The sequence below is a fragment of the Mugil cephalus genome, chromosome 20 (genome assembly GCF_022458985.1).
Source record: "Mugil cephalus isolate CIBA_MC_2020 chromosome 20, CIBA_Mcephalus_1.1, whole genome shotgun sequence".
In the NCBI taxonomy this organism is placed as follows: domain Eukaryota; kingdom Metazoa; phylum Chordata; class Actinopteri; order Mugiliformes; family Mugilidae; genus Mugil; species Mugil cephalus.
In genome coordinates, this window is record NC_061789.1 from 7,773,738 (window position 1) to 7,788,832 (window position 15,095).

The 15,095-nt window shown below is 40.9% G+C and overlaps 1 protein-coding gene across 2 annotated transcripts; it reads right to left on the reverse strand.

The window, feature by feature from the left end:
* Nucleotides 1–109: 109 nt before the first annotated feature.
* LOC124997418 (transmembrane protease serine 9-like) lies at nt 110–13,335 on the reverse strand. 2 transcript variants are annotated; one of them, XM_047571093.1, is made up of 10 exons: nt 12,862–13,335; nt 12,081–12,101; nt 11,648–11,810; nt 11,236–11,504; nt 7,944–8,089; nt 2,470–2,884; nt 2,067–2,238; nt 1,667–1,920; nt 1,456–1,556; nt 110–1,294 (listed from the first exon to the last, which is right to left on the reverse strand). In XM_047571093.1, the coding sequence occupies exons 1-10, from the start codon at nt 12,914–12,916 to the stop codon at nt 959–961; spliced, it is 1,932 nt and encodes a 643-aa protein (XP_047427049.1). In that variant the 5' UTR covers nt 12,917–13,335; the 3' UTR covers nt 110–958. The 2 variants fall into 2 exon arrangements, with proteins under 2 accessions (XP_047427049.1, XP_047427048.1); XM_047571092.1 differs by lacking the exons at nt 7,944–8,089; nt 11,236–11,504; nt 11,648–11,810; nt 12,081–12,101; nt 12,862–13,335 and adding exons at nt 2,985–3,130; nt 3,395–3,663; nt 3,800–3,962; nt 4,067–4,087; nt 5,326–5,419.
* Between the last annotated feature and the right edge of the window lie 1,760 nt (nt 13,336–15,095).

The window sequence follows — 15,095 nt, forward strand, 5'->3', positions numbered from 1 at the left end:
TAAGTCCCTCCCACCTTGGATGAATATTGAAAACTGCTCAGTCCCTCTCCCTCTTCCTCAGTACATATACTCAAAAAACATCGAAATGGCAATAATGCTGGATGTCTTCTTTGATGTGACAGTACTCTTATCCGTGTTTATTTATGTAATTGGAAACATTTTGAAAACTCAATGAAGATAATGTTGGGGGGAAAAAATGGTTTTCTTTTTTTCCTGTGTTTAGCTAACTATCCCACTCATTATCATTTGGCATGCTTGTAGCTAACCATTTCATTCATTTGTATATTTGCTGGTGTTTAGCTTGCTATTGGAACCATTGACATACACTAACAATTTTATAGATTCATGGATAAACAAAGTTTTTGCTACTTCACTTTGTCCTTCATATTACTTTTAATAAGAATAAAAGCAAATATGAGGGACAACCCTAAACCTTGAAAACTTATACAATCCAATGAAGCTAAAGATAAGCAATATTCTAGTATGACAATATAACATTGGGTTTGAAGTGAGTACATAATAATTAACATTGCAAAATTTGACACATTTTGTCTTTGTAGTGATTTTAAATCATCATAATAACATTTTTCCAGTGCATCTTCATTTTCACATCCTTTAAATTAATTCCTTGTATATTGCGTATTGCATATTACAGCAGAGCAGTAGCAGAGGGGGCTCATGGTTAGGCCTACTGTCCTACTGTCCTTCACGGTTAAAAACAGTAAAGAATCAGTCTTCCTCACACAGACTGAGCTTTAACAGGTATCTGTTGAGTCGACTGCACAAGAACCATGCAGCTAGCCTTTGTCTCTTACTTTTCACAGCTCTGCTGCTAATGGTCAACAGATAGAGGAACAATCAAGTCAACTAATGGCAGAGTAAATAATGTTTGTTCAATTTCAGGTTTGCTCATACTCATTTGTACTTATCACATTGTGTCAATCATTTAAAGACGTTTCTATGAGAAGAGTTGGAGACAAGACAAGAGGAAGAGGACATGGAAGAACAAGATGAAAATAGATTGATTGGTTGTGCCCCCACTGGTAGTGGAGTTGGTGGAGGCCGGGGTGGCGATGTTGATGACGTTGTTGACATTTGTGTTGTCGCTGCCTGAGTTTGGAGACAAGAGCGTCCCCAGAGTCTGAGTCAGGAAGGACTCAAAGCGACTCAGTCTTGTGAAGACCATCGGTGGGTCTGCTCGTGTTTGACTGGTGGAGCTGTTTTCAACTGTTAAGACGACCGCCTGGAACCAAGAACCGTCTTGCTTACACATCAACGGACCCCCAGAGTCACCCTGAACAAAGAAACAGCAATGTTGTTATCAGGTGTTTGACAAAATTCCACCAACAAAGTCAGGCAAACTCAGCTGCTGATGAAGATCATGTGATAAATGTATCAAAACATAATAATAGTAGTATAATACTGCATAATAATAGTAACCAGGTCCTCATTTACCTGCTCCAGGGTGAAAGCTCCCACACAAATGTCACTGGCACTTGTTGAAGCATTGCCACAGTTGACCACTGAGGTCTGGAACTCCTGCAGGACTTGTTCTTCTAAAGTGGAGAAAAATAACAAAACTGTGATGTCTAAACAACGTTGTTTTATCTGAAGATGTAGAATGATGCAAAGATGTGGCATTACCGCCACTGTACTGTGGACTCACCCCCTCCTCGTCCGGAGCTCCATCCAGCAGCCCAGCATGTCACGCCCTCTGCAAAGGTCTGTCCGTTGTCCAGGCAGATGGGTTGGGTGTAGTTGGACAGGGTGGGTTTGGTTGACAGATGCAGCACGGCAACATTGGACCCAGTCAGGTTGCTCAGATTGATATTTGTCACATTCACTGTCACCTCAAAGGGGTTGGCGCCATTCTGCTTCAAACGGCCCAACACAACAGTCCACTCAGACGCTACAGGGGAACTGTGGAGATTTAATAAGGTGAATTAGATGGTGTTGATTTAGAAATGATGTCCAGATGTTGGGTAGCCTCAACAGATGTAAGACCTGAACTACCAGTTACTGGTACTGAAAGTCTAGCTGAAATACCATCACCCCAGGTGTCTTACCTTGAGAAACAGGCAGCGTTGCTTAGGACAGAGTCCACACCCACCAGAGTCCCACCACACATATGTCTCCCATTCTTCTGTAAACTAGCCATCCATGGCCACACGCCAGCTGTTGCAACCGAGCTTCTGCCAACAGTACGAGAATTCAACGGGGCTTCTCCACAGACCACCGCTGTAGAGAAAAGCCAAAGGCAGATATGATGAGACTTGTTTTTAAAGACAGCATGCAGCTCTATTATTGCAGATCCAGGCCAGACACACAACTTTAATTCAAGCTTCCAAATATGACAGGCTGAATTTCAGTGAGGTTTGCACAGATATCTGGGATACATGTGATACATCAACTTCAACAGAAAGATGCTATTATGAATCTGAAAAGCATCTGGATATGACAGATACTCACGTCTCGGTGTGGTGGTTGGAGGGACGGTGGTGGTTGTAGAGGTTGGGGGGAGGGTGTTGGTTGGAAGGACAGTAGTGGTTGTAGTAGTTGGAGGGACGGTGGTAGTTGTAGTAGTGACGGTGGTCATACTGGTTGGAGGAAGGCTGGTGGTAGTGGTATTGGTGGTGGTGGTGGTTGTAATGGGTGGCAGGCCTGGACAGGTGACACTGAGGTCACTGTTTTTCCCAGTGGATGTGAAGGTGACGAAGCCCGGCTGGTTGCTACTGATTTGACTGTTAATCCATGAGTTGTACTGGGACACTCTGGTGTAGACTCCTGGGTTGTTAGGCTCAGCACAACCATTTCCCAAACTCACAACTCCTGCCTGAATCCAGCGATTGTTCTGCTTGATCACAAGTGGACCTCCTGAATCTCCCTTTAAGACCAGAAACATTTAGTTGTGAAAGTAGATGAGGAAGAAGAAGGAAGCTGTACAGGAGGTAAAACTCTGACACAAACACAGGTAAAATGATCACCTGGCAGGCGTCCTTCCCTCCTTCACGTAACCCAGCACATAGCATGTTGTCAGTGATGGGGCCCACATCATAGTCGCAGTTACACTGTTTGTTTCCCAAAATTGGTACATCCACCTCCATTAGGTTTTGTGGGGAAGGAAGGGGAACTAAGATCACAGAAAAATGATAAACACACAACCCATTAATGATAAAACCAATAACGCCACCACCTTCAATCTGGTAGGTCAGGGACAAACACTAAATTCACGTAATTCATCTTCTGCAGCTGCTCATGCTCCTTTGAATGTTATAGTGTCAACAGATAAAAAGGCCGTCACCAACTTTAACTAAGATGTGACATATCTGACACAGTAGTGCTGTGGTCAGGTCTTCTTTTAACATATGTATAATGTGGTTTCTTTTCGACCCACCGTCACTTTCAATATAGCCCCACCCAGTGACCCAGCCGTTAACTCCGTCGTAGAAGGTACTGTTTGTGGCTGCCAGGCAGACAGGTGAAATGTAATTGGTGAAATTCACTGGTGAGGAAAGATGCAGTAGGGTGATGTCATTGTCACTGGTTACGCTGTTGTAGCTGGGATGATTGATAATCAGTTTTATCGACCGAGACACCTCGTTGGGGTTGGATCCCTCTTGACTCTGACGACCCAGATACACAACCAGGTTGCTTGTAGAGGTACTAAATGTCACAAAAGAAACCAAAATTACTCATTTCTTTCCTCAGTTCAGTGATTGGTGCCCTGTAGCGACATGTATCTGTATTTCTATAATCCTGGTTACAGGTCTGGCTACATGGAATGATGGTATCTACTCACTTTGGGAAGCAGTGAGCAGCGCTCAGCACCCATTGATTGTTAATGAGGGATCCTCCACAGAAGTGACCGAACGCATTGTGCAGATCAGCCTGCCAGGGCCAGCTGCCTACAGGGGCCACCTCTCCTCCAACTATCCTGGTGTTGAGTGTTGGCCGACCGCAGACTGAAGAGTATCATTAAAAAACACATGTCAGGACTATAAACTACTGACAAAAGACGCAGTGAGGAGAAGTTCAACTAATAATTATGCATGGAAATCTAACTTACCAGATAGTTGTGACACTGACTCTGAAAAACGAAAACAAAAGGTTGGTACAACAAACGTGTATTTGTAGCTACTTTTGTTTGTTTATATTCAAGACCAACAAGACCAGCACGAAAAGTACACCTACAAATTCAAAAAGTATTAGGAGCTTAGAAAGTTCTGTATTTTTTAAATCTTCCATCTGGCTCACATCTCCTCCTGTCTTAAACATTGTGTTGTTTTTTATTGCCACAATCTGCATATTGTTGTCTTCCAACAGCCATTTTACATACCAAGAAAGGTATAGACGTGAACCTATAGGATTGCATTAGTGCCAAAATCCACGCGCATAAAAACCATTATCGGCGTGCATTAAGGTCACTCTCTGTACGCACTCCCTGAAACTTTCTGTGCCTTCTATGTGCTCGGCTTTGCTGGCTTTTGGGCACTGAGTAGAGCAACGCCCCTCATTTCTGATTACTTTAAACGCTGCTGTCTCCAGGTCAGAGCCAGTCTGAGGCACAGTAGAGCAGGTCATCATGGCGGCAGAATGACGTACTCATTTACTTCTGGTGTCATCCTGTTTAGTGTTTGATTAGTGTTTCTCAATGTCGCTACCATGTCTCTTCCAACAATCCAACAAATACAGCTGAGTAGTAGTAGCTTTCAAACATTTCCAACTAGGCGGAAATGTATTACCGCTATCCCTCAAAATACTTCACAGTCAGTCACCACATGTGTTTGTAGCTAGTCTGCATCAAAGATACCGTCCCTCCTGACCAAGATTATGTTTCATCTTCGGGTCCTGCTGGGTCCCATTGTAATGTTTAGGAACATTACATCATAATAAGATCAATGTTTTTCACTTCACCAGCTGATGGCTTTAATGTGGTTGATATTTATAGTGTAGTATGTAGACATATTCAGATCTCATAACTATTAGCGTCCAGTTACAAATACGTAAAATTAGAAGTTGAAAAACTGTTAAAATTGTTACAATTGTAAAAAAGTATCTTATAAAACCTGGAGTGAGGGTCCATCATAAAGACATGTCACCATCAGTAAACCATTTAGTCTCCCACCTGCTTTTACTCTAACTATAAACTACTAAATGTTCAGTTAATTTAAATTAGAGGTTTGTAAAATCAAACAGCAACAATGTAACACGCTGTGATTATTTCACATATCTACTTCCAAACCTAATTAGTATTTTATGTTTTTAGCTTTCACAATGATCAACAGGTCCCGTCCAAATCTGTGTAGTATTTTCGAAAGTTCTTACCTTGTATCAGGAGAATCAGCACAGCGAACACACGCGTCACTTTGTGGAAAGCCATAATTATTAAGTACATCTATACAGATAAGCTCCAGCATAAGTATCTTTCTTTTCCCTCCCTGTCTTTCAAACACACCTCTTTCTTTATCACTATTCAAAGCATGCAAGACTGATCATGGATAATGCTGCTGCTCAGACCTCACGTCACCAACAACTGGACATAACTATTTATGTTTTGTCTAGTATGTATTCTTCCAAAGTTTTAGTGTTTTGATTCAGCCACATATTCTCCAATCCTAGCATGTCACAATTAACTATTAATTAGAATTATGAATTATCACTTGAACATTTCAAAACAGTTCATTCAATGCTTCGGTGTCCTTGCTTATGAAAGAATGCCAGTGTTTTTCCAGTTCCAGAAACAAGCAGCGATGGACATGTTTTTTGTTTGTTTGTTTGTTTGTTTTTAATTAAAGCCCCAAAACATTAAATCAGTCTGTCTCAGGTCACAAACACTAACAGACTCTCTGGAGACAGGAACCTGGCAACATTCCTGTACTGTCTTGGGGAATTTGAGTGTGACTGCTGCGATATTCTGTGCCGTATAGTTATCATATTTAACATCAGACTATGGTGAGGATGTATTATCAGCAAAAGACAATAAAAAATTTAGCCTCGAGTTGTACCAATCAATGGAACAAACATGTCTTTGGAGGTGAGAGGAAAATGGAAAAACAAAACAAAGCCTAAAGAAACTTAAGTTACACACTTTGACTTGAATTAGAAAAGTAGGTCAATCAAACAAAGTGTAATTTCAACTTGATGTAATCCACAAAGGTGCACTGCCATGACTAAAGCAGAAAACTGAGTGAGACTCATGCAAAACATTATATTACTTCAACTACTACACAAATACACTTTTTAGAGTCTTTTTCCCTGCATATATTCAAACCACGTGGGGTTCTAACAGTTCATTTAATGCTTCAGTGTCGTTATTTATATCCAAATACCAGTTTATTTGGATGTGTTTTCCAGAAACAAGCAGCAAGAGTCATGATCTTTTTAATTAAAGCCCCAAAATATTAAATCACTGACTCAGGTGACCAGCATCAATTATTGTTTAAAAAAAAAGACAAAAAGAAGTTTTGTTGAAACTGCTGAAAATGTTTAATCAACATGTTAGGTGCATATATATTCCTTCTTTCTTGAGTCCATTTGCTGATGCAAAATGAACTGTGATTAGTAAAGATTAAAAATGAATCATATTTAACTGTGATTGATCAAAATTAATCCACAGCAACCCTGTGATTAAGCTGGTTAAAAATTTGAATTGTTTGACAGCACTAATTCTTATGTAAGTAAAATAAGATTTGAAACTTTCTGTAGATAAATAATCATCATATTCAATCAGTTGTTTAGCAGGCTACATTTAGCTATTTGGACCATTTGTCTAGTAGCCTACTTTTACCTGTATATAAACTGTATTAGCGTATTTGTGGTTAATTTTTCAACTAGTTGTCTTTTTGATTGTGTTTAGCTAACTATCCCACTCTGTTCTCATTTAGCATGCTTGCAGCTAACCATTTAATTTATTTATAGCTTAGCCTGTGTTTAGCTTAATACTGCAACCATTTATGTACATTAAACTAAGAAAGAAGAAATATGAATGGCAACCCTACACCATGAAATCTTGTACAATCCAAGACAGAAGCTAATGATAAGCAATATTCTAGTGCATAATATTGTGTTTACAGGAAGTACAGAACATTTAACAGTGCAAAGATTTGACATATTTTGTCTTCATGGTGATTTTAAATCTTCATGATAACATTTTTCCAGTGCATCTTCATTTTCACAGCTTTTAAATTAATTCCTTGTTGACACATTACAGCAGAGTAGTAGTAAAAGGGGCTCATGGTTAGGCCTACTGTGCTACTGTCCTTCACACTTAAAAACGATTAAAGAATCACTCTTCCTCAGCACAGACTGAGCTTTAACAGGTATCTGTTAACAGGTAACTGAAAAAGAACCAGGTAGCTAGCCTATGGCTCTTACTTTTCACAACTCTGCTGCTAGTGGTCAACAGATAGAGGGACAATCAAGTCAACTAATTGCAGCTACAGTTTTAATTAACAATGTTTCTTCAATTAAAGGTTTGCTCACATTTATTTGTGCTCATCACATTGTAAAAATCATTTCATTTAAAGGCGTTTCTATGAGAAGAGTTGGAGACCAGACAAGAGGAAGAGGACATGGAAGAGCAAGAAGAAAATGGATTGACTGGGTGTGCCACTGCTGTTGTTTGTACAGGTGACATTCAGGTCACTGTTTGTCCCAGTGGATGTGAAGGTGATGAAGCCCGGCTGGTTGCTGGTGATTTGACTGTTAATCCATGAGTTGTACTGGGACACTCGAGTGTAGACTCCTGGAAACTTAGGCTCAGCACAACCTTTTCCAAAACTCACGACTCCTGCCTGAATCCAGTGATTGTTCTGCTTGATCACAAGTGGACCTCCTGAATCTCCCTTTAAGACCAGAAACATTTAGTTGTAGAGTAGATGAGGAAGAAGAAGGAAGCTGTACAGGAGGTAAAACTCTGACACAAACACAGATAAAATGATCACCTGGCAGGAGTCCTTCCCTCCTTCACGTAACCCAGCACACAGCATGTTGTCAGTGATGGAGCCCACTCCATAGTCGCAGTTACACTGTCTGTTTCCCACAATTGGCACATCCACCTCCATGAGGTCTTGTGGGGAAGGAAGGGGAACTAAGATCACAGAAAAATGATAAACACACAACCCATTAATGATAAAAGCAGTAACTCCACCACATTCAGTCTGGTAGGTCAGACTATTCTTCCAGACACCATATACATGGCCTAGTCTGCAGCAGGAGGTAATGAGAGGTGGTGGGACATGCGACTACACTTCAACCAACACCGCTCCCTTCTGCTGGATTAGAAATAGAACACTAGACCAGACACCAGCTAACTAGCCTAGCCACGGAAATAAAACATTAGAAAGCACCAGCTAAATAGCCTAGCCATCAGCAGTAGGTAAGAAACAATGGGACATGCAACTATACTTCAATCAATATCCCTCCCCTCTGCCAAGATCAGAAATGATACACAAGAAAACGCCAGCTAACAAGCCTAGCCAACAACAGTAGGCAGTGTTCGGATGCCAGCTCCGTGTATCTATCTCTCTTGCACTCACTCGCCTCCTCAACTCTGTCTTCCAACGGGACAGTTAATTCCACAAAATACACTTTCCTTTCGATCTCGGACCACAGCAGCAAATCCGGTCTAAATCAGACCTCAGCTCCCAGCCTCCGCCCACACTTAGCTGCCCCACACTGTGCCTGATTCTCGCTGGTCTGGCCTTATCTCCCTCCCGAAGAAAACATAATATGCCTATTCTCCTTTCTAGCAGATGAGGAATTTGCTTCAATCCTTTTTACCTCAATTGCAGCTGCTAAGCATTTCAGAACCTGGTTGTGATGCAAGGTAGAGAGGGAGAGGTAGGCCCTTGAGAGAGGCTAACCCTGCAACCTGTCACAATGTGGCTAAGCGTATACACAAGAACAAAGTGGGCAGGCAGCATCCTCCCCTAACCACTGGTTTAGGTCCTGGGGAGATGGCAGCACATCATAAATAGCCCCTATCATAAACCTAATCCTACTAGCCTCCATGCTTCACAGCTCTCCAAGACAATTTCCCTTTCTCTACACTCTCCCAGTTCACCCACTGTCCTTGCTTAGCCTTAATGATATATTTAATAATAATAACACATTAGAGTTTATTAAATGTCACTTTTATCATATTACTGATGTTTTACTAACAAAAACATATTTTTTTTCTTATCCTTACATAAGCTAATAATTAACGTAAGCCTTAGAGATACATTTAACGTGTTCATAACAGTCAAATAACATAAAACATCTTCTCACTTGTGAAATGGTATTCCCTGTTGCGTGGTGTTTGGTGTTTCTTTCATTGGCAGATCCGTTAACGACACAAAAGTCTGTCATTTTAGTCAGTCAGATGCACTGAATACAGTCTGACCGCTGGTAACAACCCCTGCTCAAGATGGCGGCCGACTACCTTTCCTTTAACAACTGAGATACTCCGAGACTTACTCGGCTTCACTTTCATTTTAGCCCACAGCAAGTTACTGTTTAACTTATCCAGCAGTCTGCTACTAAATGGAGCAGTTGACATCACAGTTGTCATGTCATCCATGAAGGCCCTAATTGGGCGGAGACGAAGCCCTCCATGCAGCTTTTCTCCACTTACCACCCATTTTGAGGCCCTAATAATCACTTCCATAGCCAGTGTAAAGGCTAGTGGAGAGATTGTACACCCTGCCATGATGCCCACCTCCAGCTGCTGCCATGCTTTAGTGTACTACGTTGTAATAAAGCAGAGCTGTATATCTTTGACCTTTGATACTGCCTGGGACTCATAAAAAAAAAACTTCCCATAAAGCTTCCCATAACATCTAACACATACATTATTTGTTGTCTATTTGTCTGTGTAAAATTCAGGTGATCCAGATTTTGTACATGAGATGAAGAACTAGACTATCAGGACTTCAAATCTGGACAGAGAACACTTTGAAAGTCATCACTAAATCACCAAATTTTATTACAGCTCAAATGTGAAATGTGACTCATAACTTGTAACAGAACTCTAACTCTAATATATAATTAAAATTAAAGACATTAATCTCTAAATCATAACTGTATTTAATGTGTTATATATTATATTTTAGTATGGACAATAGCATCAAACCAGGAGCGAAGGCACCGTGTTAGCCGGCTGCCAGCACCTCGGATAGCAATTAGCCTAGCTACCCCAGCAGCGCCAAGATGGGTGGGTGGGTTTCAACGTTCAGGCTGATTTAGTCGCCCAACAGTACCCCATTAGTCGTCAGATCCTACAGTGTGGACCGTAGGTAAACTGCTCAATCCAACCCTCCTACCACGGGACTACGCCCAGACTTACTCGGCTTCATTTCATTTTCAGAATCCACGCAGTTACGTTAACTTATAGAGTTTATCAAAGATTACATCAGTTGTCAGTATCCTGGATGGCAATGCATACAGTCAATGGTCTCATACCACCATTTGCAGGCCTAATACTCATAGCATTGAAGCAGTGGGTTGTTACCCGCCTGATGTCAGTGCTCTGCTTATGACTAAAATAAACAGACTTTTCTTGCCGTTATATGCCTGGACCATAAAAAATTTAAACTCCATAACGTATGCAACAGAATACCATTTTAGTGAGAATTTTTTGTATTATTGTGATCTGTTATATGAACGGTATAGACTTAATCTGGCAAAACCTTTGAAGTCAACTAAACTACCAAATTTGTTATTAAGCTCAATGTAATGGACTATAATGAAGAACCAACAAAAATATATTTTTTGTTAGTATATGTATTAAATAATTATAAATGGACATTCATCAAACCAGAGTCGTATGTCTAGTTTGATTAGCGGCAATTCCTGCTTTTATTGTTAATATCAATCAGTTTTGACAAATACCTACAAGCCTTTCAATGGCGTTGCACATTATCTGTATTTTTAATTCAGACCAACCCAACAACTTTTTATTTTTAACTGTGTGTCAACTTTGATTCCTCAAGAACAATAGCACTTAGAGTGATTATGACTTTTGTGATAGAAACTCTAGAGTCTTAGCTTTCCAAAGAGACCAAGACCATGAATGAGCTCCAAACTGTTGAACAGCATTCAATTTACTTTGGGTATGTCCTAAATAGGCGTTTTTCTGAGAAAAGCCCAGAATGTAAAGGGGTTAACAGATAACAGAGTGACATATATGACACAGTAGTGCTGTAGTCAGGTCTTCTTTGAGCATAAATATAATCTGGTTTCCTTTTGACCCACCTCCATCTCGAATATTGCCCCACCCGGTGACCCAGCTGTTAACTCCGGCGTAAAAGGTGCTGTTTGTGGCTGCCAGGCAGACAGGTGAAATGTAGTTGGTGAAAGTCACCGGTGAGGAGAGTTGCAGTAGGGTGATGTCGTTGTCACTGGTTATGTTGTTGTAGCTGGGATGATTGATAATCCGTGTTACCGTCCGAGACACCTCGTTGGGGTTCAATCCGTCTTGACTCTGACGACCCAGATACACAACCAGGTCGCTTGTAGAGGAACTAAATGCCACAAAAAAAAAAAAAAAACAACATTACTAATATCTTCCCCCAGTACAGTGATTGGTGCCCAGTGGCGACATGTATCTGTATTTCTATAATCCTGGTTACAGGTCTGGCTACATGGCATGATGGTATCTACTCACCTTGGGACGCAGTGAGCAGCGCTCAGCACCCATTGATCGTTAATGAGGGATCCTCCACAGAAGTGACCGAACCTACCGTGCAGATCAGCCTGCCAGGGCCAGCTGCCTTCACGGGCCACCTGTCCTCCAACTATCCTGGTGCTGACTGCTGGCTGACCGCAGACTGAAGAGGACCATTAAAACACACATGTCAGGACTACAAACTAGTGGCTGAAGACGCAGTGAGAAGAAGTTCAACTAATGTCAGTCAGTGGTTTATCAAAAACATCTGCTATTTGTTTTTTAAGGCTATGACTCTAGAGTCATGTGAACAGAATCAAACTGTACACTTTTCTGCTCAATAGAAAGAAACCTAATCCCCAATTATGTGCTAAAATTGTCTCTAGTCTCATGAGGAAGGAAGTTAATGATTATGCATGGAAATCTAACTTACCAGATAGCTGTGACACCGACTCTGAAAAAAGAAAACAATAAAGGGTTGGTACAGAAAATGTGTATTTATAACCCATTCTAATGTTTAAGAACATTACACCATAATAACATCATCAGTGTTCTTCACTTCACCAGCTGATGGTTTTAATGTGGTTGATGTTTATAGTCTAGTGTGTAGACACATTCAGATCTTACAATTATTAACATCTAACAAGTTACAAATACATAAAATTAGAAGTTGAAAAACTGCAATTGTTACAATTTTTAAAAGTATCTTACAAAACCTGGAGTGAGGGAGCATTATGATTTTTACCATCAGTAAATTTAGTCTCACAACTGCTTTTACTCTGAATCTCTCATCTCATCTTCCATATCACTTAATCCTCACTAGGGTCACGGGGCTAACACAGACAAACAACCATTCGCACACACTCACACCTAGGGTCATTCACCAGCCTAATGAGCATGTCTTTGTAGGTCGGAGGAAGTTGGAGTATCCGAAGAGAACATGCAAACTCCACCCAGAAAGGCCCTAGCTGGACTTGAGCTGGGATGCATCAGCGCTAAACACCGAGCAACTGTGCCACCCTCACTTAAAATATAAACTACTAAATGTTTAATTAAATTAATTAGAGGTTTGTAAAATCAAACAGCAATAATGTAACATACTGTGATTATTTCACATATCTACTTCCAAACCTAATCAGTATTTAATGTTTTTAGCTTTCACAACGGTCAACAGGTCCCGTCCAAAATTGTACAACATTTTCAAGAGCTCTTACCTTGTATCAGGAGAATCAGCACAGCGAACACATGCGTCACTTTGTGGAACGCCATAATTGTTAAGTACACCTGCACAGATTTGTTGCAGTACAAATATCTTTCTTTACCCTCCCTGTCTTTTAAACACACCTCTTTCTGCCTTGCTGATCAAAGTCCAGGAGTAAGCATAATGCTGCTACTCAGACCTCACGTCACCAATAACTAGACGTGATTATTCATGTTATGTTTGTCTAGTGTTTATTCTTGCAAAGTTTTGGTATTTTCATTCAGCCACATATTCTCCGATCCTGGCATATAATTAGAATCATGACTTATCAGTTGTACATCTCAAAAAATTACTTCAATTCAACAGGTAACATGCACTTTAAGTTTTTTCAATTTAAGATTACAAGTTAGATTAGCACCTTAAGTTAATAACTTGAGTGCTCTGAAATCAACAGTTTACATTAATCCAACATAAATCTGAGGCACATCCACTTTCTGCTCAATTATTTGTAAAGGTTTTAGAATACTGTTGCTTAACAAACTAATAGTATATTTTCAGAAAAGGTAGCTTTTGACCAACACCAATTATTGTTTAAAAAGAGACAAAAAGAAGTTTTGTTGAAACTGTTGAAGGTGTTTAATCAGCATGTTAGGTGCATATATATTCCCTTCTTTCCTGAGTCTGTTTGCTGATGCAAAATGAACTGTGATAGATTAAAAATTAATATTTCATAGTGACTGACCAAAATTAATCCACAGCAACCCTGGGATTAATCTAATTCTAAGCACTAATTCTTATGTAAGTAAAATAAGATTTGAAACTTTCTGTAAATAAATAATCATCATATTCAATCAGTTGTCAAGTAGGCTACATCTAGCTATTTGGACCATTTATCTAGTAGCCTACTTTTACCTGTATATAAACTGTATTAGCATATTTGTGGTTAATTTTTCAACTAGTTGTCTTTTTGATTGTGTTTACCACCATGAAATTTTGTACAATCCAAGACAGAAGCTAATGATAAGCAATATTCTAGTATGACAACACAATATTGTGTTTACAGTAAGTACAGAACATTTAACAGTGCAAAGATTTGACATATTTTGTCTTCATAGTGATTATAAATCTTCATGATAACATTTTTCCAGTGCATCTTCATTTTCACATTAAATTAATTCCTTGTATATTGCATATTGCATGTTACAGCAGAGCAGTAGTAAAAGGGGCTCATGGTTAGACCTACTGTCCTACTGTCCTTCACACTTAAAAACAACAAGGAATCACTCTTCCTCAGCACAGACTGTGCTTTAGTAGGTATCTATGGAGTCGACTGCACAACAACCACTCGGCTAGCCTATGGCTCTTACTTTTGCTGCTAGTGGTCAACAGATCGCAGCTAGAGTTTCAAGTAACAATGGTTCTTCAATTTAAGGTTTGCTCATATTCATTTGTGCTCATCACATTGTGAAAATCATTTCATTTAAAGGTGTTTCTATGAGAAGAGTTGGAGGCAAGACAAGAGGAAGAGGACATGGAAGAGCAAGAAGAAAATGGATTGACTGGGTGTACCCCCACTGGTAGTGGTGGACGTAGTGGTTGGAGGGACGGTGGTAGTTGTTGTAGTGGTTGGAGGGAGGGTGGTGGTTGTCGTAGTGGTTGGAGGGATGGTGGTGGTTGTTGTAGTGGTTGGAGGGAGGGTGGTGGTGTGTCGTTGGGAGGGTGGTTGTGAGGGTGAGGGGGTGGTGGTGGTCGTAGTGGTTGGAGGGAGGGTGGTGGTTGTAGTGGTTGGAGGGAGGGTGGTGGTTGTTGTAGTGGTTGGAGGGAGGGTGGTGGTGGTCGTAGTGGTTGGAGGGAGGGTGGTGGTTGTTGTAGTGGTTGGAGGGAGGGTGGTGGTTGTTGTAGTGGTTGGAGGGAGTGTGGTGGTTGTGGTGGTTGGAGGGAGAGTGGTGGTGGTCGTAGTGGTTGGAGGGATGGTGGTGGTTGTTGTAGTGGTTGGAGGGAGGGTGGTGGTTGTTGTAGTGGTTGGAGGGAGGGTGGTGGTTGTGGTGGTTGGAGGGAGGGTGGTGGTTGTTGTAGTGGTTGGAGGGAGGGTGGTGGTTGTTGTAGTGGTTGGAGGGAGGGTGGTGGTCGTAGTGGTTGGAGGGAGGGTGGTGGTTGTTGTAGTGGTTGGAGGGAGGTTGGTGGTGGTCGTAGTGGTTGGAGGGAGGGTGGTGGTTGTTGTGGTTGGAGGGAGGGTGGTGGTTGTTG

What these genes read in the sequence shown, in the direction of transcription:
- LOC124997418 (XM_047571092.1), bottom strand. Translation starts at nt 5,395, where the DNA reads ATGTACTTAATAATTATGGCTTTCCACAAAGTGACGCGTGTGTTCGCT. An exon ending in GCTGCTCACTGCTTCCCAAA is followed by an intron (nt 3,664 to 3,799) that starts GTGAGTAGATAC and finishes TGTGACATTTAG; the next exon opens with TACCTCTACAAGCAACCTGG. An exon ending in AACGCTGCCTGTTTCTCAAG is followed by an intron (nt 1,921 to 2,066) that starts GTAAGACACCTG and finishes AAATCTCCACAG; the next exon opens with TTCCCCTGTAGCGTCTGAGT.